General features: G+C 37.8%; 1 protein-coding gene and 1 pseudogene across 1 annotated transcript in view; both read right to left on the bottom strand.

Moving 5' to 3' along the window:
* LOC136319194 (protein eyes shut homolog) overlaps positions 1 to 26,970 on the bottom strand; it is a 557,987-nt gene that overhangs the window by 477,166 nt on the left and 53,851 nt on the right. Inside the window, exons 3-4 of the mRNA XM_066252572.1 lie at positions 2,321 to 2,492; positions 1,282 to 1,360 (exon numbers count right to left, since the gene is read on the bottom strand). Coding sequence (XP_066108669.1) covers positions 1,282 to 1,360; positions 2,321 to 2,492 — 251 coding nt within the window. The remainder of the gene's footprint in view (positions 1 to 1,281; positions 1,361 to 2,320; positions 2,493 to 26,970) is intronic.
* Positions 12,880 to 14,082, bottom strand: LOC136320976 (importin subunit alpha-1 pseudogene; annotated as a pseudogene).

Here is a 26,970-nt window from a genome sequence, read left to right on the forward strand (position 1 = left end):
ATTATTTCCTTTTCTACATCATAGATGAATTTCACTGTCTAGAACCAGATCAACATATTATCAATAAATACTTCAGTTTTCAAAACATCATGTGTCAGAAAATGTGCTAATCGATTTACATGCATTATCTAATTTAATTCCCATAATAACCTAAAAGGTAGTTACTATGATTTACCCTCACAGAATAGCTAAAACATTTTTTCAGAATATAACTACATAATTTGTCTAAGAACACACAGCAGGTAAGTAGGAAAATAGAGGTCAATCTCTTTTTTCCTTAATGCATTTAAATACTCCATCACTCTCTCCAGAAGGATAATTTACTGAGTATCTACTACATCTTTTGTATATCACCATAAAAAGACCCTGTGTTGTGCAAACTATATTTTACTGATGCAGAAGGGAAGAGAAACAAACAGAAAGGATTTAACTAAAATAGCCATAGACTCCCAAAACTAACTTCTGATTTAGTCCCTATACTTCCTTCTTTTACCACATCAATGCCAGCCAAAAACGATTTAGAAGAACTTCCCATTATCTAGAAAGGCTCATAAGATTCTCATTCACCAAGAATAATCTCAAACTTTAGGCAACTAACATTTCTCAACAGATGAGGGGTTCCACATAAAATATCATATGTCTAGGCTGACCAGACATTGGCACAGTGGACAGAGCATCAATCTGGGATGCTGAGTGTCCAGATTCAAAGCTTTGAGGTCACTGGCTTGAGCTTGGTCTCATCCAGCTTGAATGCAGGCTCACCAGCTTGAGTGTGGTCACTGGTTTGAGCCCAAAGTTTGCAGTCTTGAAGCCCAAGGTCACTGGCTTTTCTGGAGTCTCATGGTTAAAGCATGTATGAGAAAGCAACCAATGAACAACTAAAGACCCACAACTACAAGTTGACATACCCATCTAGTATCTATTTTCTGCTGTCGTGTCTGGATCATCTCCATATATCTACAGACACCTGTGTATTCTAATACCAGATAAGGGGAGGCAGGTGGCAAATCATAAGTCTTTTAAGGTTCTTTTGTCAATGACCATATACAGGATTTAGTTTAATGAAGGCTCTGGATTGCTGGAGTTTACAATAACAAGAGATGGAGGAGAGAAAGGCAAAAAGAGGTCTAATTTTTCTTTGAAGCAGCTATAAAATTACAAAAAGGAATAGGACAGTGGAGTTAAGTCATTATTAATTAAGAAATGACTCTAAAATCTATAGCAAGTAGTTTGTTTCATCTTTTAAATTAGTTTAGATTTTATCAAAATTGTAAAACTTACATTAATCTTGATCTCACATCTTGAGTTAGTCTGCTTTGTGTCACATGAACATTGATACTCACTAATGAGATCTGTGCATCTGAAACATAGAATTACATTTTTAAGTAATATATTAAAGCATAAATTGAAGAGGTTTTAACTATTTAGAATTGCTCCTTTCCAGTACAGGTTAAAATACACACACACACACACACACACACACACACTTCCATGAACAACAGAAGTCAGTTTATTCCTGATTTCTTATCCCTAAAGATGACTGGACTGAAAAAACAAATTAATTTTCATTTTTGCCACTTTTCTCATTGCAATGAAAAGAAAGGAGAGTTCTAGAAGATCTAAGTTCTGACTAGGACTTATGTAGGAAACTAAAGTCAGCTATAGCCAAACTCCATTTCAATGAGCAATTCATCTTCATCCTCCCTTCACTGCTTACAAAGTCAGTGGTAGGACTAGAAAGAAAGGAATAATAATGCTATGAATGCAGGCTGGTGCATCTGAGGGCCAGTCTTGTGTGCCACGTGTATTTCTTAGAAATACCTCCCACTCTAATTTGCATGAACTAATATTCTAGCCATGAGCAGAAGAGTTATTATACAATTCTGTAAAGAGAGACACAAAATACCTGACATGCACATAGGGACAAAAGAACCAGTTTACTTAGGAACACGTTAAATACTAAGTGTGTGGTATTTTCTCTCCACAGAGCAAATAATAGACTGTCTCCTCATCCTACCTGCTACCTCTATTCTATTACTGTGAGCAGTTACCTTTAAGCATATTAAAGTCCAATTAATCCCCATTTATTGAAATTACTTTATGCTAATGAGTAGAAATAAAAGAGGGCAGAGAAAGCATATCAGTACATTGTGTTAAGTAAAACAGGCAGCATCTGTCATCTTAAATGTACTTAGCTCTAGTTTTATGTGAGAGCATAATTAATATTAACTTTATCAACTTTCCCTTGACATTAAGTCTTAAATATTGTGAGTTAAGTTTACTTTCTCAGATTTAATAATAGAAAAATAAAAATAGCTACCTGCCACACAGACAAGAATTTGACAGGCAATCATTTGCATTTGTTTCACAGTGTGTTCCGAAAAAGCCACTCTTGCAGTCACAGGTGTAATGATTGATGCCACCAATACAAGCTCCATCATGGAGACATGGCGCTGATAGACGTTCATCTATATTTACTTCACAATTGATGCCTATATTAGCAGAGACAAGAAAAACATGAGATTATTTAAATGCAAAAGACAAAAATGTATTCACTATAATAAATGTCATCAAGAAATCAAGACTCTATTTTCATAAATATAATTTGATATATTATAAGAAAACATACAAACAAACCAACAAACAAAAAGCCATTTTTTAAGGTTAAATGTGTTCAGGTATGAATCCTCAGACTACTAATTCAACTTGAATAAGAAAAACAAAGCACAAATTTAATCTATTTATAGACTTGTTTTTAGTGTGAGGAGTTGTCTATTGAAAATATTAATAAAGTAATGAATTATATCAAGTTCTCCCTATGAATATTAATTTATATATTTGTTTTATAAAGATTTTTGAAAGTCAAACATTTATAAGCTACAATAATTAAGAGTTTAAATTTTTTTTAATTTGGTCCTGGTGAGTCTATTAATGGGCTGAGATTTCTTGATTTCTTTTTTGTTTTTGTTTTTTTTTTCTTTTCCAAGTGAGAGGAGGGGAGATACAGGGACAGACTACCACATGCCCTGTGACCAGGATCCACTTGGCAACCCCCATCTGGGGCTATGCTCGCAACCGAGCTATTTTTTAGCTTCAGAGGCAGAGACTCCACGGAGCCATCCTCAGCATCTAGATGATGCACTAGAACCAATTAAGCCATGGCTTTATAAGGGAAAGACAGTGAAAGAGAGAGCAAGAGAGAGAGAAAGGGGAAGGGGAGGGGTAGAGAAGCAAATGGTTGTTTCTCCCGTGTGCCCTGAACAGGAATCAAACCTGTGACATCTATACACTGGGCTGATGCTGTACCACTGAGCCAATAGGCCAGGGCCCTATCTGAGATTTCGAAAGGTAATCTAACTTGTCTAAATACCTAGTGCCTTCAACGGCCAAGTTCTGAATATTGATTAAGCACCTACCCTGCACTACCTCCAAGCTCAGCTAGAAATACCAAAACAACAACAACAAAAAACAAAAGAGAGCCCCTGTAATCTGCCTTATAAATGCCATTCCCTAAAGTGAAGAGAAGGCACAATAAAAGATACTGTGGAAATAGTTTGAGACCATAGCAATAAAATAAAGCGTGGAATAAATTTCCTGGTTTCCCAATGCATATAAGTTGTGTTTACATTTTACTGTAGACTATTAAGTGTACAATAGCATTATGTCTAAAAAGTTTCAATGTATATACTTGATTAAAAGTTCTTTATTGCTAAAATATGTTAACCATTATCTGAGCCTTCAGCAAGTCATAATTTTTTTTTACTGATAGGGAGTCTTGCGTTGATATTGACAATTACTGACCAATCAGGGTGGTGGCTGCTGAAGGTTGGGGTGGCTGTGGCAATTTCTTAAAATAAGACAACCTTGAAGTTTTCTACATTGATTGATCCTACCTTTCATGAAAGATTTCTCTGTAGATTGTGATGAAATTTGACAGCAGTCAAACTTCTTTCAAAATGGGAGTCAGTCCTGTCAAACTCTGCCATGGTTTCATCAACTAAGTTTATGAACTGTACTAAATCTTATCGATATTTGATTATCTTCACCGGGAGTAGATTCCATCTCAGGAAGCAACTCTCTTTGCTCATCCATAGGAAGCAGCTCCTCAGCCATTAAGAAGAATGTATTATCCTCTCCATGAGACTTAGCAACTCAGTGACATCTTCAGGCTCTTCTTCTAATTCTAGTTTTCTTGCTATTCCCACCACATCTACAGTTACTTCCCCTCAGAGTCATTTATGAAGGTTGGAATCAACTTCCACCATACTCCTGCTAATGTTGATAGTTCACTTCTTTCAATGAATCACAAATGTTCTTAATGGCAACTAGAATAGTGAACCCTTCCCAGAAGGATTTCAATTTACTTTGCACAGCTCTATCAGAGAAAACACTATCTATGGCATCTATAGCTTTACAGAAAATGTTTCTTCAATAACAAGACTTGAAAGTTGAAATTATTCTGAATGGATGTGGTGTTAGCAAACAACATTAATCACATTGTGCATCTCCATCAGAGATATTGGGAGACCAGATGCACTCTAAATGAGCAGTAATATTTTAAAGAAATTTTTTTTCCCGGAGAAGTATATATCAACAGTGGGCTTAAAATATTCAGTATGTCATGTTATAAACAAAAATGCTATCACACAGGCATTGTTGTTCCATTTGTAGAGCATAGGCAGAGTAGATTTATAATAATTCTTAAGGACCCTATGATTTTCAGACTGGTAAAAAGCATTGGCTTTAACCTAAAAGAATAAGCTGTGTTAGCCCTTAACGTGAAAGTCAGTCTGTCCTTGGAAGCTAAGCATTGCCATCTTCTGTCTATCTACGAAAGTCTTAGATGGCAACATCTTCCAATAGAAAGCTGATTTGACTACACCGAAACTGATAGTTAGAACAGTCACCTTCATAATTATCATAGCTAGATTTCTGGATAACTTACTGCAGCTTCTACCTCACCTTCCCCTAACACATTTATGTTATGGAGATAGCATCTTTCTTTAAACCTCTTAAGTCAACATTTAATAGCTTCAAAATTTCTTCTGCAGCTTCTTCGCTTCCCTCTGCCTTCATGGAGTTGGATAGAATTCGTATTGCCCTCGGTTAAGCTTTGGCTTAAGGGAATTTTGTGGCTGATTGATCTATGCAAACCACCAAAACTTTCTCCCTATCTGCAGTAAGTATGTTTGGCTTTCTTATTATTGCTATGTTCATTGGAGTAGCATGTTGATTTCTTTCTGAGATCTTTTCTTCTGAACTCACAACTTAGTTCACTGTTTGGTACCAGGGGCCTAGCTTTTAGCCTGTCTTGGTTTTTTGACAGGCCTTTCTTAAATTATTGCTAGCTTTTGAATTAAACTGAGACTCTTTTTTTCACATGAACACTGAGAGGCCATTGTAGGGTTATTAATTGGCCTACTTTCAATAGTTGTGTCTCAGGAACTATTATAGGAAGGCCCAAGGAGGGGGAGAGAGATGGGGAGGCAGCTGAAAAGTGAAGCAGTTAGAACACACACATTTATTAAGTTCTCCATCACATATGGGTGCAGTTCATAGTACCTCAAAACAGTTACAACAGTAATATCTAAGATCACAGGTCACAGATCACCACAACAAATATAATAATGATAAAACATTTAAAATATTGCAAGAATGACCAAATGTAATGGAGAGACACAAAGTGAGCAAATGCTGTTGGGGAAATGAGGCCAACAGATCTGCTCAATGCAGGGTTGCCATAAACTTCTAATTTTGTAAAAAAAAAAAAAAAAAAAAAAAGAGGCAATATCTGTGAAGCACAATAAAACAAGGTATGTCTCTAAGTTAGCAATAACCAACCCACGTTTTTGTTCAGAATTAACTTTCTTATTCCTCCCCCTTCTGGCTCTGAAAGTCCTTCATTCTGTGCAGCTCCCTCAGATCTCCTGTCTATCTGCCAGACTGGATGCTGCCCAATTCAAATAGTATTTTGCTCAAATAAACTCTTACAATTTTTAATTGAATTTATTAGGGTGACACTTGTTTACATAATTATACAGGGTTCAGGTGCCCAATTCTCTAACACATCTCTAATTTAATATTTCTCGGTACAATTTAATATGCCTCAGTTTAGTTTTTAACAGTTCCAATCAGAAAATATGGCTCCTGTAGCCAAGAACATACTGTCTAGCTAGGAGTAAAGATAATCTTACCAAAGAATACACTATTACAGTGCTTATAAACAAAGTTATAAATAAGCTAGATGGAAATAAAGGTAAATTTATAAAGAAATACAGTTATTGCCATGAAAAATATAACAACAACAGTAATAACAGCTGGTATTTGGAGTCTTTAGTATGTGCTAAGCACTGTTAAACATGTTCTAAAATTCAACTCATTTAAATTTTTTTCTTTTTTTTTTTTTTTTAAGTGAGAGGCAGGGTGGCAGACAGACAAGTTCCTTCCTGCAAGCACCTGAACCAGGATCCACCTGGCAATACCCTTACAGGGTGATGCTCTGCCCATTTGGGACCACTGCTCCGTTGCTCAGTAACCAAGGTATTTCAGCACTTGAGGGGAGGCCATGGAGCCATCCTCAGTGCCCAGGGCCAACTTTCTTGAACCATTCAGGCCATGGCTACAGGAAGGAAAGAGAGACAGAAAGAATGTGGAGGGGGAGGTGTAGAGAACCAGATGGCCGCTTCCCCTGTGTGCCCTGACTAGGAATTGAACCTAAGACTTCCACATGCCGGGAAGTTCTACTGCTGAGCCTACCTGCTAAGGCCTACTAATTTAAATTATACAATAATTTTCTGGCATAAAAATTACTTTCTCCATTTTATAGAATTAAAAAAAGTTAAGCTCAAGAGATCATAGCTCATAAATGCTGTCAGTCAGGATGTAATACCACCACTGTACATTCTAATTCTATAACTGTGCAGTATATGTCTTAATGAAGCCAACCTGATTACATTGGCTGTTTAAAGAAATACAGTCCATATCGAAGAGTATCATGGAAGTTTTGATGATCATGGAGAAAAGGAAGTTGAGAAAATATAGAAATAGTTTGAAAGAGTACATTGGCATTATATGTGATCAAGTGTAGGGAAACGCCCATCTAACCATGAACTCTCTGTGACTTGGATTGGGGAACTTTAGTTAAAAGCCCTGAGTAAATGTCTCTTGGATGCAAACACCAAGTAACTGTATGAGGGAGTGACCTTTGTGCAGACACAAAGGAATGCATGAAAACGGGCATTAGAAAATTAGCCTAGAGGTTCTAGATTGCCCTTCCTTGGTGCTTGTTAATTAGCAAAAGAGAAGGAATGTACTGACCAAATTAGTCCTTTCTCCATGTCAGCAAAACAGCTATTAGTCATTCTTTCCCCTTATCACCTGGTCTCCCTCCTTGTAATCCTGTTACCTCTGTTCTGTTTCTGATCAATAAAAGCTAAGGGAGAATGAAATTCAAGAGGTCTTCTTTGCCTCCCTTGGCAAGCCTCCCCCTCTCTTTCTTGACATAAGTTTGTGTCTCGAGTAGGTTTTCCTATGTGACACTGGTATTTCCTAGCGGGCTAGAGTACTACAATCAAGATACTCAATATTTTAGTATTTGTTTGAATACCAGGAAAAGAGTTGGGGGACAGTGGTATTGACACATAGTCTGCCATTCCACAATGTGATATAATGACTTAACTTTACTAATTTACATACCATAACAAAACTGGCTATTTAGGTGAATGTAATCTAGAGCAATCCTACTAGGAAAGTCTGTGATTTATTACAAATAAGACTTCCAATACAAAAAGAAAAGAAAATAAAATTTGAAAATTCTCTTTATAGATTGCCAGTTTTCAGATCAAAATTTAATTATATATTGTTTATTTTTTTTTACCATAACTATTATTACCTATATAGAACTTTAGATATTAATGATACCACAAAATATCACAATGAGTGTAAATTGGTCAAATATTCAGCCATATTTAAAAGTGTATGGCCAGTGGCTGCTGACATTGTGGCCATGCAGGTTCACATTGGATTCAGACACATTGCCATCAAGGCACATATGAGAATGCAATCAATGAACAACTAAGGTACAGCAACTACAAGTTAATACTTCTTATCTTTCTCCCTTTCTGTTTGTCTGTCTGTCTCTCCCTCTCAAAAAAAAAGTGAGTTAAAAAGAGACAATCAAGCCCTGGCCGGTTGGCTCAGTGGTAGAGCATCGGCCTGGCGTGCAGAGGTCCCGGGTTCAATTCCCGGCCAGGGCACACAGGAGAGGCGCCCATCTACCTCTCTACCTCTCTCCCTCTCCTTCCTCTCTGTCTCTCTCTTCCCCTCCCGCAGCGAGGCTCCATTGGAGCAAAGATGGCCCGGGTGGTGGGGATGGCTCCTTGGCCTCTGCCCCAGGCGCTAGAGTGGCTCTGGTTGCGGCAGAGCGACGCCCTGGAGGGGCAGAGCATCGCCCCCTGGTGGGCAGAGCATCGCCCCTGGTGGGCGTGCCAGGTGGATCCCGGCTGGGCGCATGCGGGAGTCTGTCTGACTGTCTCTCCCCGTTTCCAGCTTCAGAAAAATACAAAAAAAAAAAAAAAAAAAAGAGAGAGACAATCAATTACCACTAAAGCATGGGGACTGAGGTAAAATAATAAGAGAATTGGACAGGGTGTATCCTGTACTACTTAGAGACAGGAAAACTTGGCAAGATACTATTGACATGTTCTCTCTATAAAGGGCAAGCATTTCTCTATTTAACTGGAGAAAATAGCATCACCATTACCTTAGGAGGTTTTTTCCTAATGTTTTATTCATTAGTCAAATTGTAGTTATAATTTGATTCCTACCTAACCTCCTGAGAGAATAAGAATATAATGATTACCTGATCTGAATATTATGGACCTTGTAAACTATTATTTCTTCATTTTTAACACCATAATTGTTGAGCACAATACAAATACGTTCTCCTTCTTTACATTTTAACTTCATTTTATTCTGCCCTTAACCTTGACTACTCTGATATAGTTACACTGACCTCCTTGAGTATTTCCCAGAACCTTTGTTCTTCTTCCTAGAATGCTCTTTCCCCAGAATTTCACATGATTCATTCCCTCATTTTCTCAAGTCTTCATTCAAATGTCATTTTCTCAGTGAGGCTTATTGGACCATACGATTTAAAGTTGCATGCCCTTTCTCATACACAATTATACTGTTTTATGTTTTTTTCTCCTTGTGAGTAATTTTCTTCCAGCATTCTATAAAATGCACTCATTTATCTTTTCTTTTTGCCTGTCTTACCCATATCAAGCTTAGCTCCATTAGAGTTTGTAATTTATGTATCTAGTTCAATGCTTCTTTGATTCAAATCTTTGTTAAATAAATAATTGTTAAATCTGTGTGTGTTTATATTTTTTGTTTTACACTCATTATTGGTTTCGTTTTTCTTCAGATGTCTCTACCCCCTTCACAGGCAAGGACAAAAACAGTTCTTGAAATTCTGGAGAAAGTGTCAGCCCTTGCAAGGGTGTGAATCAGAATCTGAGATTAGGCGATCCCGCTGAGGTGTGTGCCTGAAAGGCTCCTCTTGTCTGTGTAGTCAAGCAGAATTATTTAATGGTATCTCTACTTCTCCCCACCTTCAAACAGAGAAACTTTCATAAGTTAAAAATAAATGAATGTGTGGAGAGAGATAGACTTCAGTGAAAATGTCTCCCACACAACTGTCAACCCTAAGAAAGAAGGAAATACAGTTGTTTGTAAACACATGGACCTTGGGGACATTGAGTTAAGTGAGATATATCAGAAAAAGGAAAAATACTGTATAGTAAGTATAACTTTTATGCAGAATCTAAAAAAGAAAAAAGATCTGGTAGAATCACAGAGGAACCAAAAAAGTTTCCAGGGACTGTGAGGTGGGAGAAATGGGGAATGGTTGTTAAAATCATACAATCTTTCAGCTGTAAGGTGAATACGTTCTAAGGATCTGATGTGTAAAATGATGACTACAGTTGCTAATACTGTGTGGTATAATTAAAAATTGTTAAAAGTATAGAGCTTCTATGTTCTTACACACACAAAAACAGATAAAAAATCTGTGGTGATATACGTGTCAATTGATTAGATGGGAGAGATGTTTTCAGAATGTACACATATATGACATCAACACATAAACTAAGCGTCTTACAATTTGATTTGTCAATTGTAGGTTAATAATGCTGAAGAATAGAAAGAAATTGCATACTACCACAATACATGGAAAACCATTATTATGTCCCAGAAAGTAACCAAAAAATAAATGCAGCAAAAGCATAATTATCAACCCATCTAAACCTTGAATTCCTCCTCTTTAAAATGTGGATTGAAATATCTATGTTGTAACATGATTGAGAATTGTACAGAGAGTAGATTTGCATTTTAGTAGCTTACAGGTAATAAATAGTGTTTATAATAACTTATAATAATATTATCTTTTATTTTCTTCATAGAGTTAAAATATGAATGCTTTGACATTGTCTCCATGCATACAAGTAAATCTATTATTTTTAGTATTTGTTAGATGTTACCAAAGGCTTGCTCAATCTTAGTCTGATCTTTGCCTACATTGCTTTATGTCAGATACTTGCTAGTACTCATTAATGTATCCAACACACACTTATTAAGCATCTACTCTGTGTCAGTAATAGTTCTGGACTCTTCCCACAGTTTTTGTTTGTTTGTTTGTTTGTTTGTTTTTTACAGAGACAGAGAGAGAGAGTCAGACAGAGGGATAGATAGGAACAGACAGACAGGAGTGGAGAGAGATGAGAAACATCAATCATTAGTTTTTCGTTGCAGCTCCTTAGTTGTTCTTGATTGCTTTCTCATATGTGCCTTGACCTGGCTACAGCAGACTGAGTAACCCCTTGCTCAAGCCAGCGACCTTGGGTTCAAGCTGGTGAGTTGATCAAACCAGATGAGCCCATGCTCAAGCTGGAGACCTCGAGGTCTCAAACCTGGGTCCTCTGCATCCCAGTCCAACGCTCAATCCACTGTGCCACTGCCTGGTCAGACCCCACAGTTCTTTATGACTTAGCATATACGAGCACAGCACCCTGCAGCACAGTGTAACATATTCCCGAGTAATCTGATGATGAGTATCGTGGATTTAACTTGCTAAAACAAAAAACATGAAACAACAGTTTTACTCTTTGTTATTTCTAACTTATTATTTTTCTATACTAGCCTGCTTTCTGCTTTGTGGCTACAGTAATGGTTTATATTTGAAATAAGTTTCTGTTAGTGGTTCTAAAGTTAGAGGACTTGATTTCCTTAATAGCATGGGCTGCTCCCTTTCTTTTCTTTTCCTTTTTTTTTTTAAATTTTTTAACTTTGAGCGCACATTTATTAATGCTTGGGGACCATAAAACAAAAAGGCTTAAATTAAGATACAAGAAACATCAGGAGAGAGCCTAGGCGGGGCTGCTTTAGCTGTCTAGAAATGTTATGGGAAAGAAATGAGCCAGGCAGGACTGTTGTAAACTCATAAAAGGTCAGAGAAAAGGAGGCCTTGGGACAGGTTCAAGGAGTTAGCCCAGGTCGAGGTGTTCCTGTCCCCTATTCCCCTGGCTTCAAGTCTTACGAGACTGTTTAGGAGAAAATATGTAAAGATGCTCACGAGAGAGGGAAGAAAGGCATGGTCATGCTCCAGAGCGCCCAGTGGCTACTCATTTACTGAGCAAAGTAGATGGTTACCTGTGAAATTCTGGGAAGTTTCTATGCCTCTGCCTGTGTCAAAACCCTCTTTTAGTATTTAATGCCTCAACATCTGTATCTGTACTGGACATTCTCTCACCAGACATTAGAGAATTATTTTCAAAAGTAAGCCATTAAAGTGTCTAAACTGAAAAGCATAATCAGTAAAATATTTACATGCATCAATAATGTTATAATGGGAATGGAACAGGGTGAAGCAAGAGTAGGTATACAGTTATTAATATGTGAAACACAGAGTTTATTCTTGTATTATTTATTAATTACTGTATTATATTCCATATGAACAATTATAAGTCTGCTTTTACCCCACCCTGTACGTAAATAAGTATATCTCTAATCTATCAGTCTGTCATCTATCTATTTAACTAGCTTTTCTCTTGCCTGTTTTTTCTCTTACTTCCCTTCCAAGCCTTCTTTACTTAACTTTTCCCCACTGGTCTGTCTTAAATTTTGGAAAAGTTTTCCAAAATGACTTTTCTATTCTTTTTATGTTTTTTCTTTTACATTAAAATTTTTTTTAGTAGGCCTTGGCTCAGAGGTAGAGTGTCAGCCCAATGTGTGGATGTCCTGGGTTCGATTCTGGCTCAGGCACATAGGAGAAGCAATTATCTGCTTTTTCACCCCTCCTTTTCTCTTTCTCTGTCTCTGTCTCTGTCTCTCTCTCTCTTCCCCTCCCTTAATTATGGCTCGATTGGTTCAAGCACATTGGTCCTGGGCACTGAGGTCCTGGGCTCTGTGGAGCCTCCAACTCAGGCACTAAAAATAACTCGTTTCTAAGCATGGCCCCAGATGGGCAGAGCATCAGCCCCAGATGGGGGTTGCCAGGTGGATCCTGGTCGGGGCGCATGCAGGAGTCTATCTCTCCTCCTCTTACTTTGAAAAAAAGGGAAAAAAAAGAGGTCTTAGTAGAGAAACAGTAAGACAAACTTATACCAAACATAGTACACAACAAACAACTTTTTATGTCTCAGCTATACAATCTAAAAGTTAAATGTCCCAGGAGTGCTATCCTGAGCCTGGAACATGTAGCCATCAGCGCTAGTTTCTGGCACAACATTATGATCTTCCACTTTCTCTACAGAGAAATACTTCTCCATCAAGTTTAATGAAGCTTTATACACAGACTCATTTTCATGGTTTTGTAGAGCTTCAATTTTGTCCAAACCACCATTTACCTTCCTTGTGTGTCTTAAAGTCTGCCTTAGAGAGAACACCTATGAGTAATGGGACTAATCAGTGATTCACAACTTGCTGTATCTGGTCCTGGCAGCCAGTTCTGATGTTTGACATTGTCTGTGTAACTTCCTTCTGAATATTAGTTTTGGAGTTCATTAGCAGGCTGGGAGAGAGCAAGTGTTTCAGCATCTATTACCACCTGAGTCTGTTCCTCTTTCCCAGTGACAGTATTTTCTATGGTTCTTAGCACAGGAGTCACGATTGGCAACTCAGTAGTTCCTCGAAGCTTCACGAGTTGGAACACAGCTCCTGTTTTCACAACCATTTCAATTTGTTCATTTGAACCAACAATAAGGTAGGAAATGGCCCAGCAACTGTCTTCTAATACTTCTGAATTAGGATTCAGGAGACAAACTGAATTAGGAAGAATTTGCTTAATGACCTCTAACCGGGATGCAGGATACTTGTTTCAACAAAGGTTCGAAGGTGTCCAGGTAAGATTATATAAGTAACCATATGTTAAAGAGGACGTATCAGAAACTGCAAAGAATAGTCAATGGTGGGTCAACTGTAGCATCCTTAATAACCAAGTCTTGGGAAACTGAACTATCACCTACAATGGTTCCTAGAGTTCATATGACTTGTTCACTGATGTGAGCATGGGGAGAGCCAACAGAGAAATGAATGCTTGGATAGCACCTAGCTACTACAACCTTTGATCTGTTCTGATGTCCTAGAAGCAATGTAAGTGAGGGCCCTAGCAGATTCAGACTGAATGAATCTACAATCATGTCTGCCAACGGAGGACACACATTTTGGAATCAAAGCAGCCTGAATCATATATATGGGTGACTGTTTTTCCCTAGAAAGCAGGTTCCTTACAGCCTGAGTAGTTTGGAGCTGGATTTCCAAATTGTTGCTATCTATTCATTTGACATGTCCTCCACAGACCCATTTACAGTGCCCTGGTGTTGAGGTTCTTCTGCAGTGAGGAAGTAGCACCATCAGGAAATGGGCTTCCATTTCTCATTTCAGCATCTGGGAATCCTTCTTATTTTTCCTCAACTCCACATTAACTTCTGTTCAGCGACACCTCATTGCTCTACTATCTTCCCCCTTGTCCTTGAATCTGTTAAGGTGAGAAGCTGGTGAATTAGCATTCTTGTTAGTGGACATGTTTATGAGACAAAGAAGAAAGTTACACAGCCGGATCTGGGTTCCACAGAAGACTGTGTGGAGTGCACAGTGTGGTTGCTCTGAGAATGTCCACCATGAATCAGCTCAAAGATGGCGTCCGATCCTTTTTAATTCACAAGTGTTATTCTAACCACATGCTTTATGGATTCTCTGCTGTCTCCTGAAATGAATGTAATCTCCTTAGCCTAAAACTAAATACTCTGGGTCAGTCTTGCCTTTCTTATCATTTCTCTGATATTATCAACTCCCTTAGCCCCATAGTTTACAAACCTGATTGAATAACAGAATCACCTGTGAGGTTTTAAAAAATATAAAATTCCAAATCTGAATCTCTGGGGAGTAGGTCTGGTAAGATGAATTTTAAAAAGTCTCTCCAGATAATTCTAAAGCACAGGTAAGTATGAGGACCCCTGCTTTCATCAATTTAGAATAGAGTTACACATTATATTTTCTTGTATCTATGTTTCCTCCTGGTAGCTCTTTCTAGGATATGATTTCCTCAACATTGCCTATTTAAGCCTGTTTTCCATTCAAGTCATACTAAAATTCTAATTCATTTAAAATTTTTTCTTGACTGTTGATTAATAAAAATTAGCTAACTACATTTATCAGATTATACTTAAAGTATACTTATAACTTTTTGTGTTGTCAATGATCTCATAATCTGCTTATCTACTGTTGAATATATCCGAATAGCAGTAACGTTTTTGAAAATGATTATAACTTACATAATAAGATTATACTTATGAATGACCAAATCAAATTAATATAGGCACACAATAACTGCATAATTAATGAATTTAGGAATTAATGACTTTGAAAATTTAAGTTGGTACTTATAAACATTTTGAATTACAAAGTGAAATAATAAAATAAGAGCTTCTTTAAACCAAAATAAGAATTTTATAATAAGGTATTGTATTATTAGCAATACTTAAACTTAAAAGGAGTTCAACTAGCATATAAAATATTTCCAGTTAAGCAGTCTAGCAAATGACATTCTTTAAGGAATAATCTAGGAAAACATACAGTCTTGTTATTTAAAAGGTCAATTAAAAAAATTATGAGACATTAAACAAAAATAAGAAAAAACAAACTGTTAATGGAATAAGACCTAAAGATTTGCAGAAGTTGAAATTATCAGAGAGTAAATTTAAAATATATTTAATATGTAAAAAAAATAGTGTAATAGTTGAACATTCATTGGGCAAGACTAGCAGCAATTTATTGTAGGTGGTATGTTATGACTTCGGTGTGGGTAGACCAAAGATCACATATCACTGCATTCCTGGATGCACGGCTGTTGGAATTGCAGACCTCCCTCAGACCACAATGTGGCTATATGGGGGGAGGGGTCTCTCTTATTATCTCAGTGAACTAAGAAATCTTCTTTATAGGAAATCACGGTAGTGATCATGAAACCATGGAATCTAATTGGCTATATAATATACTATCCCATTTGAAATCTGCTCAGTGCAAATGAAGTGCCAGCTTAGAGATGAGAGCTTGCAAAGATGGGACACTATCTTATAGGATGTTAAGGAAAAGAGAGAAAGAGAGACATTGATTTGTGTCACTTATTTATGCAATTAATTTGTTGATTCTTGTATGTAGCCTGACTGGGGATTAAAGCTGCAACATTGACATGTCTGAACGATGCTCTAACCAACTGAGCTACTCAGTCAGGGTCCATATATTATCTTATCAATCCCCTGGGGAACAAATTTTTTTTCATGTTCTGTTGCATGAGGTTTTAGAACTGTTTCTATATATATATCTGCATCGCTGATTCCAAATCTGAAATCACTTTTTTGGTGCATGCTCTAGTTTTTATGCAATTTTAATTTATTTTTATTATAGTTAATGGCATGCATTAGTTTTTATTTTATTTTTTTTTCTGAAGCTGGAAATGGAGAGGCAGTCAGACAGACTCCCGCATGAGCCCAACCGGGATCCACCCAGTATGCCCACCAGGGGGTGATGCTCTGCCCATCTGGGGTGTTGCTCTGTTACAACCAGAGCCAATCTAGCACCTAAGGCAGAGGCCATGGAGCCATCCTCAGCGCCCGGGCCAACTATACTCCAATGGAGCCTTGGCTGCAGGAAGGGAAGAGAGAGACAGAGAGGAAGGAGAAGGGGGAAGGGTGGAGAAGCAGATGGGCGCTTCTCCTGTGTGCCCTGGCCAGGAATTGAATCCAGGACTCCTGCATGCCAGGCTGATGCTCTACCACTGAGCCAACTGGCCAGGGCCACATTAGTTTTTAAATTAGAGTTAAAGGGCAAGGACTCTTGGATTGAACATAAACATAAGGCAATTAATGTTTTTTACAAGCATCACTTTTACATAATTGTAGTTGTATTTAAATGTTAAAAATTATTGTCTGATAAAAATACCCTCTTATTTTGTTTTAAGATTGAATCATGGCTTCTTTGAGTAGGCGTAAATGTAAGAATAGTTCTGACACCTTCTGTTATATATGTGGCTGTTATATCCTTCAACATCAAAGGCGCAATATTTCATCATTTGTGACATGTGCATATATTGCCTATTTTCAAGTTCCCCTTGGCAATCAAGACAAGAATTGGGCTCCTCATATTGTGTGTCATAATTGTGAGGAAATGCTTTGTGACTGGACAAAAGGAAAACGCAAAGGAATGCCTTTTGGTATTCCCATGGTTTGGCATGAACCTAAGGACCACAGCAGTGACTATTATTTCTGTTTGATCCATACAAAGGGTATCATCAAGAAAAAACAGCATATAATTGCATAACCTTATATTCCTTCAGCAATATGACCTATCCCACATGCTGAGACACTCCTGGTTCCAGTTTTCAATGGTTTTATTTCTTCTAAGGAAGAAGAAAGTGAACATGGTGATCAAGTGTATTTTGAAAAGATGCATAAGGAAACGGTTGTAGAATCTGAAGGGTCTTCTTCTGATGCCAAGCAGTCATTAACCCCTCAGCAGTTTAGCCAACCCGAATTGAATGACTTAGGAAGAGATTTGGGCTTATCAAAGAAAGCAGCTGAGTTATTAGCCTCCAGGCTTCAAGGAAAGAATGTACTTCACCAGTCAGCTAAAGTATCCCATTTCAGGAAGCGTGAACAAATTTTTGTGGATTTTTTCCCAAAGACAAACTTTGTTTACTGTCATGATTATCAGTAGTCTTCTCAGCCAGCTAGGTGTTACCACTCACAGTCCAACAGAAGGTAGCTATTTCTTGACAGCTCTAAATGGAGTCTGAAATGTGTTCTCCTACACAACGGTAATATTTATGCAGCAGTTCCAATTGGTTATTCAACTCATCTATGAGAAGATTATAATGACATAAAAATTGTCCTCGACTTACTGAACTATGAGGAGCATAACTGGATAATTTGTGTGGATCTTAAAATGGTAAATTTCCTGCTAGGACAACAGACAGGTTTCACGAAGTATTCTTACTTTCTGTGTTTGTGGGACAGCCAAGCTCGGGAGAAACACTGGACACAGAAGGAGTGGCTGAAACGTGAAGCTCTGGAAGTAGGACTGCAAAATATTGTGAATGAACCTGTAGTTAATTGAGACAGGATTATTTTTTCCCCCACTTCACATGCAACTTGGCTTAATGAAGCAGTTTGTTCAGGCTTTAAATAGAGAAAGTGAATGCTTTCAACATATTATTTCTGCTTTTCCTGCCTTGTCTTTCGAGAAGATAAAAGCAGGTATATTTGATGGACCTCAAATTTGAACCTTCATACGTGACAAAGAATTTGCTAGGAAGATGAATAAGGAGGAGAAAGCAGCATGAGAGTCTTTTGTGGCAGTTACAAAGAACTTCCTTGGCAGCAAAAAAGCAGAAAACTATGAACTTCTAGTTCAAAGGATGCTGTTGGCTTTCTGCGACACTGGATGTAACATGAGTGTTAAGATTCACTACCTGAACAGTCACCTTGATAAGTTTCCCGAAAACCTTGGAGATGTTAGTGATGAGCAGACTACTGCTGTAGCATCAAATGAGATTGTCCTCAGCAAGTACACAAACACAAGAGCTATAAATGCAAATTTTTGCCTGAATAGAATTTAAGTAAGTTTTGTGCAAATTTTATGATTAAAATAAGTGTTTTAATATGTTCTATTTCAAAATTGTAGACAAAATCTGATACAATCATATCTTTTAGTGTATTAGTGTATTTACTACATTATATAAATTATTATATTTTTACAAAGATGATGCCCAAGAAGACATTCTATTTCATTATGTTAAACTAAATGTTGAAAATTTTACAATAAGATGAAAACTTAAAATCTTGAATTGCAAAAAAACTGTGGCTTACAGAGAAAAACTAATGACAGATTTGTGATCAGTACACTAGAATTAGGTAAGAACAAGAGTTTTTGTGGGTGCAACAAAAATTTTGTTCCCCAGTGTTATTATTAGTCAATAATCATGATATGATATTCTGTCTCCAATAGCTATAATACATAGAATTGAGAACCAAGGGGTAAAAGAATGGAACCACATACTTTCTCTTTGAATCTTTGGAAAATTGGGCTTACATTCTTGAAAATATGGGCTCCATGCAATTAAGGTTTTGGGGGTCTTTTCCAAGGGAAGAGATTTCTGCATTGGGAGACACAGAAAGAGTCTCTTCATGAATTCAATGGCTTCCGTCTAGTCATTTAGTCTCTTTGTGCTAAAAGATAATCAGGCAAGGAAAGAAGCCATTATTAATACAGAAATTACTAGTTCTGATCATTAGAATGATGTAGGGTGTTGTTACAAATGGGGCAAGGATGAAAACATCTGAATTCAAGATGACCTACTGGGCCTACCAGGCAGTGGCACAGTGGACAGAGCATCGGACTGGAACAGAGGACTCAGGTTCAAAATTCCAAGGTCGGCAGCTTAAGTGTGGGCTCATTGGGTTTGGGCAAAGCTCACCAGCTTGAGCCCAAGGTCACTGGCTTGAGCAAGGGGCTACTCAGTCTGCTCTAGCACCCCAGTCAAGGCATATATGAGAAAGCATTCAATGAACAACTAAGGTGTCAAAATGAAGAATTGATGCTTCTCATCTCTCTCCCTTCCTGTCTGTCCTTATTTATCCATTTATCCCTATCTGTTCCTCTCACTGTCTTTCTCTCTAGCTTTGTCAAAAAACAAAAAACAATAAAGAAGATGACCTACTGGAACATGCATTGGTACTTTTTTTGTCCAATATTGTCAGAAAATGGACAAACACAGCAGCCACATCATTACTAGAACACCGAACATTTAGGCATAAGGTTCTATTTTACCTTCCTAGGTAATACATCAATTAGCATATATGGTAGCCAAAGATGAGGGTGATATAAATTGCATAAGAGAGGAGAAAGGTGAGTATCAGCTGCAGCATCAAGACCAGCTTCAGTGACAGAAGTTGTAGTTTTCCCCTGTAATCAATACCCTCTTTTATATTTACTCTGAAAAATAGACAAATCTGAATTTAGGGGAAGCAGTTTCCCAATGAGTAAACTCATTTTTGAAAGCTGTTGGGGCCCTGCCAGTTGGCTCAATGGTAAAGTGTTGGCCTGGCCTGTGGATGTCCTGAGTTCAATTCCTGATCAGGGCACACAGGCGAAGCAACCAACTGCTTCTCAACCCCTTCCCTTTGGCCCTCTCTCTCTCTGTCTCTCTCTTCCATTCTCACAGCCATGGTTAAGTTGGAGCAAGTTGGCCCCAGTGCTGAGGATGGCTTCAGTGGCCTTGCCTCAAGCATTAAAATGGCTCGGTTGCTGAGCAATGGAGCAATGGCCCCAGAAGGGCAGAGCACCCCAATAGGGGGCTTGCTGGGTGGATTCTGGTGGGGGAGCATCCGGGAGTCTGTGTCTCTGCCTCTATGTTTCTCATTTAAGAAAAATTTTTAAAAAAAGAAGAAAATGAAAGCAGTTGGGCCTGAGGAGCACAAAAATTTGACTATAGTAAATGATGTGGTGAGTATCCAAGATCTCCATTCAGAACAGAGGAACTCATTCCTGCTGCTGCTGGAAGAGTTGCCTGCCAACAGCTCAGAGCTGAGTTCTTCCCCATGAATTGAATTATCCTTGGCTAAAGAGTGATGCCTTGGCCAAGTTTTGGCCTTACTGGTTTCCATGGCATGTCTAAAAGTGACTCACTTTGGGTGAACTCTAAAGAGTCACCCCCATGTCTAATGGCTTGAGTCATTAACCGAGGCTTCTGTTATAACAACACCTTAGTTCAACATCTTTCTTTCCCAGTACTGCTTTTGTTTAACCCTTATAAGCATAGTCATGAGAGCACTTCTCAACAAGTCACTGTAGGTGCATCTCAGTCCCTTTTTTGAGCAGACTGACCAATAAAAAATATTCTAGACAATAATTTTTTTCTTTAGGAATCCTTTTTAATTTTGATTAGAAAAAAGAAATCAAAGTAGGCAAATCATAGTTATTAACTATATATATATATATATATATATATATATATATATATATATATATATCATTAGGACAAAGATAAATCATGTTTAAATTTTCATGCCCAATGCCATAAAAGAAGTATAACATTATACACATTGATCTGAAGAGGTACCCCACTGTAGCATATGTACTATTGCGAGTGTATAAATACTGGGATTGTTAAGCAAAGGATGAAACTAGCATGGGTTAAGCATTCATTTCACAATCATTTTGCTAATATTCTCATTGTTTGAAAAGATTTTATAGAAATATTATGCAACCCATGTCTATTATTGAAAACTCTCCAATGAGCTTTACTGCTGTTTTATTTTTCTATCTATAAGTATTCCAAAGACTGGACAATGGCTTTTAAAATTTATTAAAGTAGTCCTTAGAGCTTTGGGCAAAGGACAAGTAGCAATAAATATTTGATGATAAAATGATGATGATGATAATGATGTTCATTTGAATCTTGTCTCTTAAATATTTTCGTACCTCTTGGATGAAAAGAATGAGGGCAACTCTTCAATATCAGGCCAAGGTTAAATGAGGGCTTCTCTCTCTTAGACTTCATTACCACAGAAATGTGGCCTGACATTAAAGTAATTCATAGTTCATTGGAAGCATCATAAGAACAATTACTATAACATTAGAAGGAACTTTTGAAGAAGAGCTTCAAAATACCCTTCACAAAATTGCCAACGCAAGCAAAAACAATATTCTAATTCATATATGTTGGTCTCTATATTTTTTGGTTTACACCAAATGAACAAGCCAAGAAAGGCATGTGAAATGAAGTATATGTTTAATAAGGCAACCATGTTGAGAATCCTGGAAAGGTGAGAACGTATACGCATGCAGTATATACATATGTAAGTGTAAACAGACATATGAGGAGTCACTAAAAGCGAAAGCTATCAGACAATAAAAGTATTAATATATATAGCTGCTTACAGATGGGGCAGAATCCTGTTCTTTTTCTTCTTCTCAAGTGAGAAGTGGGAAGGCAGAGAAACAGACTCCACATGCACCCTGACCAGGATACACCCGACAAGCCCCTACCTGTTGATGCTCTGCCCATTTGAAGCTGTTCCTCTGTTGCTCAGCAATTGAGCTATTTTAGTGCCTGAAGTGAGGCTCTGGAGCCATTCTCAGTGCCCGTGCCCAACTTGGTCCAATTGAGCCATAACTATAGAAGGGGAAGAGAGAGAAGAAAGAGAGAAGAGAGAGGGGGAGGGGTGAAGAAGCAGATGGTCGCTTCTCCTGTGTGCCCTGACTTGGAATCGAACCCAGGATGTCTATACGCCAGGCTGATGCTCTATCACTGAGCCAAATGATCATGGCCTTTTATTACTTTCTTTTTTTAGGTGAGATAGTGTGTTAGACTGCTGCATGTGGATCAACTGGATCCACCTGGCAACCCCATCTGGGATTGATGTTCAAGCACCAAGCTATTTTTAGAATCTGAGGCTGATGCACTCCAACAGAGCTATCCTCAACACCTGGGGCCACACTTGAACTAATCATAGCACTGACTGCAGGAGAGTAAAGGAGAGAGAAGAAGGAGAAAGAGGTTGTGGAAAAGCAGATGGTCACTTCTCCTGTGTGCTCTGACTAGAATTGAACCCGAGACATCCATACACCGGGACATCCATATGCTGGGCTGATGCTCTATCCACTGAGCTACTGGGCAGGGCCCAGAGTCCTGTTAAAATACACATACTATCACTTATTTCAGCACTCTATCTGTAGACTATAACTAACATGTTAATATAGTATCAGAGATTTCTACATACATAAATATGCAGGTGTGTTATAATTTGACTCATTAATGCTAATAAATTCAGGGTATATTACTTTAAATAAATGCGAGGAATTTTATTTAAAAATATATTTTATTCTTTGTAATGTTATGCAGAAAATAACATTCTTTAAAGCATCACTCATGCCTGACCAGGTGGTGGCTCCATGGATGGAGTGTTGGACTGGGATGTGGAGAACCCAGGTTCGAGACCCTGAGGTCACCAGCTTGAGCACAGGTTCATCTGGTTTGAGCAAGGCTCACCAGCTTGAGCCCAAGGGCTCTGGTTCGAGCAAGGGGTCACTTGGTCTGCTGTTAGCCCCCTGGTCAAGGCACATATGAGAAAGCAATCAATGAACAACTAAGGAACCACAACGAAGAATTGATGTTTCTCATCTCCCTTCATGTCTGTCTGTCCCTATTTGTCCCTCTCTCTGACTCTACCTGTCTCTGTCATAAAAAAAAGCATTACTCACTTAACAAGTTCTATTATATGTAAACTTTTATTAACCATATATATAAAAAAATTCTATTTCATACCTCATGGGGATATTGTGAAGATTAAATGTGCATGCACAAAGTTAGTGCTTTGTAAATACCCCTAAAGACATATTTTAGGTATGACTGTTCTAGTCTAGTCCAAATGAGTGTCTTGAATACTCCTACATGCAGTTAGAATGTATTAAGTTCTAGCAATCAGACTGCTACAATCTACCTTCCAACTTCTAAATCTTAAAAATGAGATCATTAGGATTAATTTTATGGCTTAATACATATGAAAATAATTGTATATGTTTCTAATTATAAATACCTTATTCATTCTACTTCAATATCATAATCTTACTTCATTGTATATCAAAATCTTTATATACCAAAGAAAGTACTGCAGTAGAAAACTCTGAATATTATAAAATACCAATAATAAAAGTTTACAGAGGCAAGTGATTTTCTAAAAGGAATTTAGTTTTGGGCTACCTGCATTTATATTTAGTGGAAAAAAAAAGAACATTAGATATACTCAAACTTGGATATAAGACAATTTATATTTTAGGTAAAGAAAGCTGATAATCAATGTGATATACTGTCATGACTAGTGTCAAAATATTAAAATGTCATTGTAATTAACAATTGGATGTGGCTTCGCTTTCCTGGCTGGCCCAGCCTCCCTCCTGTGACAGTCTAGACCACCCACAGCAAGTAAGGGGTGATGTGTGGCACAGGAACATTAGGGTTTGCTTTTATAAAATCAATTATTATATAATTTTATTAACACCTCTAGAGATAAATACATTTTTATAAAAGCACCTCATATCTATAAGGTTAAATTTTTGAGTCTCACTAGATTGTAACTTTTATTTTGGTAACAAGCAGAAAAATCAGTCTTCTAGTTTAAGTTAGACTTCTATGTAGGAGAAATATATCTTAAACACCTGATTTTTTTTTTTTTTTTTTGTATTTTTCTGAAGCTGGAAACGGGGAGAGACAGTCAGACAGACTCCTGCATGCGCCCGACCGGGATCCACCCGGCACGCCCACCAGGGGCGATGCTCTGCCCACCAGGGGGTGATACTCTGCCCCTCCGGGGCGTCGCTCTGTTGCGACCAGAGCCACTCCAGCGCCTAGGGCAGAGGCCAAGGAGCCATCCCCAGCGCCCGGGGCCATCTTTGCTCCAATGGAGCCTCAGCTGCGGGAGGGGAAGAGAGAGATGGAGAGGAAGGAGAGGGGGTTGGGGTGGAGAAGCAGATGGGCGTTTCTCCTGAGTGCCCTGGCCAGGAATCGAACCCGGGACTTCTGCATGCCAGGCCGATGCTCTACCACTGAGCCAACTGGCCAGGGCCTGAATTTTTTTTAATAATTAAAAAAGTAAGATAAATAAAACCTTCCATTACGTGTCTGGAAGCTGACAAATGAAGGCACTTTACAGATTCCTAGGGCTCAACACAAAATGTGTGACATTTTGCAATGCATGCTTCTCTCATTTCTGGAAACTCCACCAAGAACTCCAGTAAGAATATCAATAAATCAGAATTTTTAAATCTGTTATTTCAATGTGCCTAAATTTATGGTTGTGATGAAATTTAAAGGTTTTGTTTACCCTACTATGCGCAGACATATTCTGCATAAAGACTGACTAAGATTTAGTGAGTCAATGAAACACATCAATGAGATACTAATAAATGAAAGTATATACAATGTTTATGAATAGAAAGAACTAACATCATCAAAATATTCATACTAAACAAAGTAATCTGTAATACCTATGCATTTTCACAGAACTAGAACAATAATCCAAAAATGTGCATGGAAACACAAAAAACTTGACTATCGACAACAATCTTGAAAAAAATTAAACAAAATGTGAGGTGTCACACTACCTGATATCAAATTATACTACAAGGTTATAGTAATCAAAACAGCACAGTACTGGTATAAAAACAGACACAACTAGGTCTTCAAACTTTTTATAAAAACCGCCCACTTTTGCAGTGCTGGTTAACCTGGTCCCTACCGTGTAACCAAACAGTGCTGCGATTGGCCCACCATGAAAGCTGGCCGCCCACTAGTGGGCGGTAGGGACCAGGTCGACCAGCACTGCAAAAGTGTGCGGTTTTTATAAAAAGTTTGACGACCCCATTCAATTAATCTTTGACAAAGAATGCAAGAAAATAAGATGAAGTAAAGAGTCCGATAAATGGAATTGAGAAAATTGGACAGACACGTACAAAAAAGAAACTAGATCACCTTTTTACAAGAATAAATTAAAAATGGATTAAAGACTTAAATGTAAGATGTAAAACCATTAAACTCCTGGAAGAGAACATAAGCAGTAAAATTTCTGAGATTTCTGACATGCCCTATATTCCCAGGCAAGGAAAACAAAACAAAAAAATGGGACTATATTAAACCGAAAAGTTTTTGCAAGGCAAAGGAAATTATTAGAATATGAAAAGAAAACTTACTTAATGGAAGGAAATATTCACCAATAATATATCTGATAAGAAGTCAATACCCAAAATTTATAAAGAACTCAAACTACTTAACACCATAAAACAAACAATCCATTTGAAAAGTGGCCACAGGACCTGAATAGACACTTCTCCAAAGAAGACATACAGATAGTCATAGGCAAATGAAGAGATGGTCAGTGTCACTAATCATCAGATAAGTGAAAATCAAAACCACAATGAGATACCACTTCATACCTTTCAGGAAAGCTATCATCAATAACTCAACAAACAACAATTGTTAGCAAGGATATGCAGAAAAGGGAATCCTAGTGCACTGTTGGTGCTAATGCACATTGGTGCAAACCCTATGGAAAACAGTGTAGAAGTTCTTCAAAGAATTTAAGGCCCTGGCCAGTTGACTCAGTGGTAGAGCGTCGGCCTGGCGTGCAGGAGTCCCAGGTTCGATTCCCGGCCAGGGCACACAGGAGAGGCGCCCATCTGCTTCTCCACCCCTCTCCCTCTCCTTCCTCTCTGTCTTTGTCTTCCCCTTCCACAGCCAAGGCTCCATTGGAGCAAAGATGGCCCGGGCACTGAAGATGGCTCTGTGGCCTCTGCCTCAGGTGCTAGAATGGCTCTGGTCGCAACAGAGCAATGCCCCAGATGGGCAGAGCATCGCCCCCTGGTGGGCATGCTGGGTGGATCCCCGTCGGGCGCATGTGGGAGTATGTCTGACTGCCTCCCCATTTCCAACTTCAGAAAAATACAAAAAAAAAAAAAATTAAAAGAGAACAGCCTTATGACCAGAGATTCAACTTTGGGAGAAATCCAAAACACCAATCTGAAAGAATATATGCACTCCCATGTTCATTGCAGCATTATTTACAATAGACAAGACATAGAAGCAACCCAACTGCCCATCAATAAACAAGTGGATAAAGACATGGTGGTACATATATACAATAAAACATTACTCAGCAAAAAAAATTGACATTTTATTATTTGTGACCTCATTGATGGATCTAGAGTGTATTATTATAAGCAAAATAAGCCATACAAAGGACAAATACCATATGATTATCACTTTTATGTGGAATCTAAAGAACAACAAAAAGATACAAACAAAATTATAATAGACATAGATACAGAGAACAAATATATAGAGGCCAAGAGGGTGGGGTGTTGGAGGACAGGATAAAATAAGTGATGGAATTAAGAAGTATTAATTGGCAGTTACAGAACAGTCATCAAGATATAAATTACAGCATAGGGAATATAGTCCATAATATTGTAATAACTATAAATGGGTGGTATCAGGTGAGCACTTGAATTATTGGAGGGAACATTTTGTAACCTATCTGAATATCTATCTCCTGTTTTGTACACTTGAAACTAATACAAAATAATGTTAAATGCACACTATAATCAAAAAGTAAAATAATAAACAATAGACAAAAAGATTCATTGCAAAAAGACTGGTCCAACTGACTAGTATCTCAGCCTAATCTATGAACCAAGATAGAGTAGAAAATAAATGGTCTGATCAGAAACAGGAAAGGATTTACAGCTTGTGCAATTGGTGGGGACGTTCTTAATAAGTTGCATGAAAAGAATACTGAAAAATTTTATAATGAATACAATTTCTATTGTTTCATATGTGCCTAATTCTGCAATTGACTTAAG

This window comes from Saccopteryx bilineata, chromosome 1 (assembly GCF_036850765.1).
Source record: "Saccopteryx bilineata isolate mSacBil1 chromosome 1, mSacBil1_pri_phased_curated, whole genome shotgun sequence".
Classification (NCBI taxonomy): domain Eukaryota; kingdom Metazoa; phylum Chordata; class Mammalia; order Chiroptera; family Emballonuridae; genus Saccopteryx; species Saccopteryx bilineata.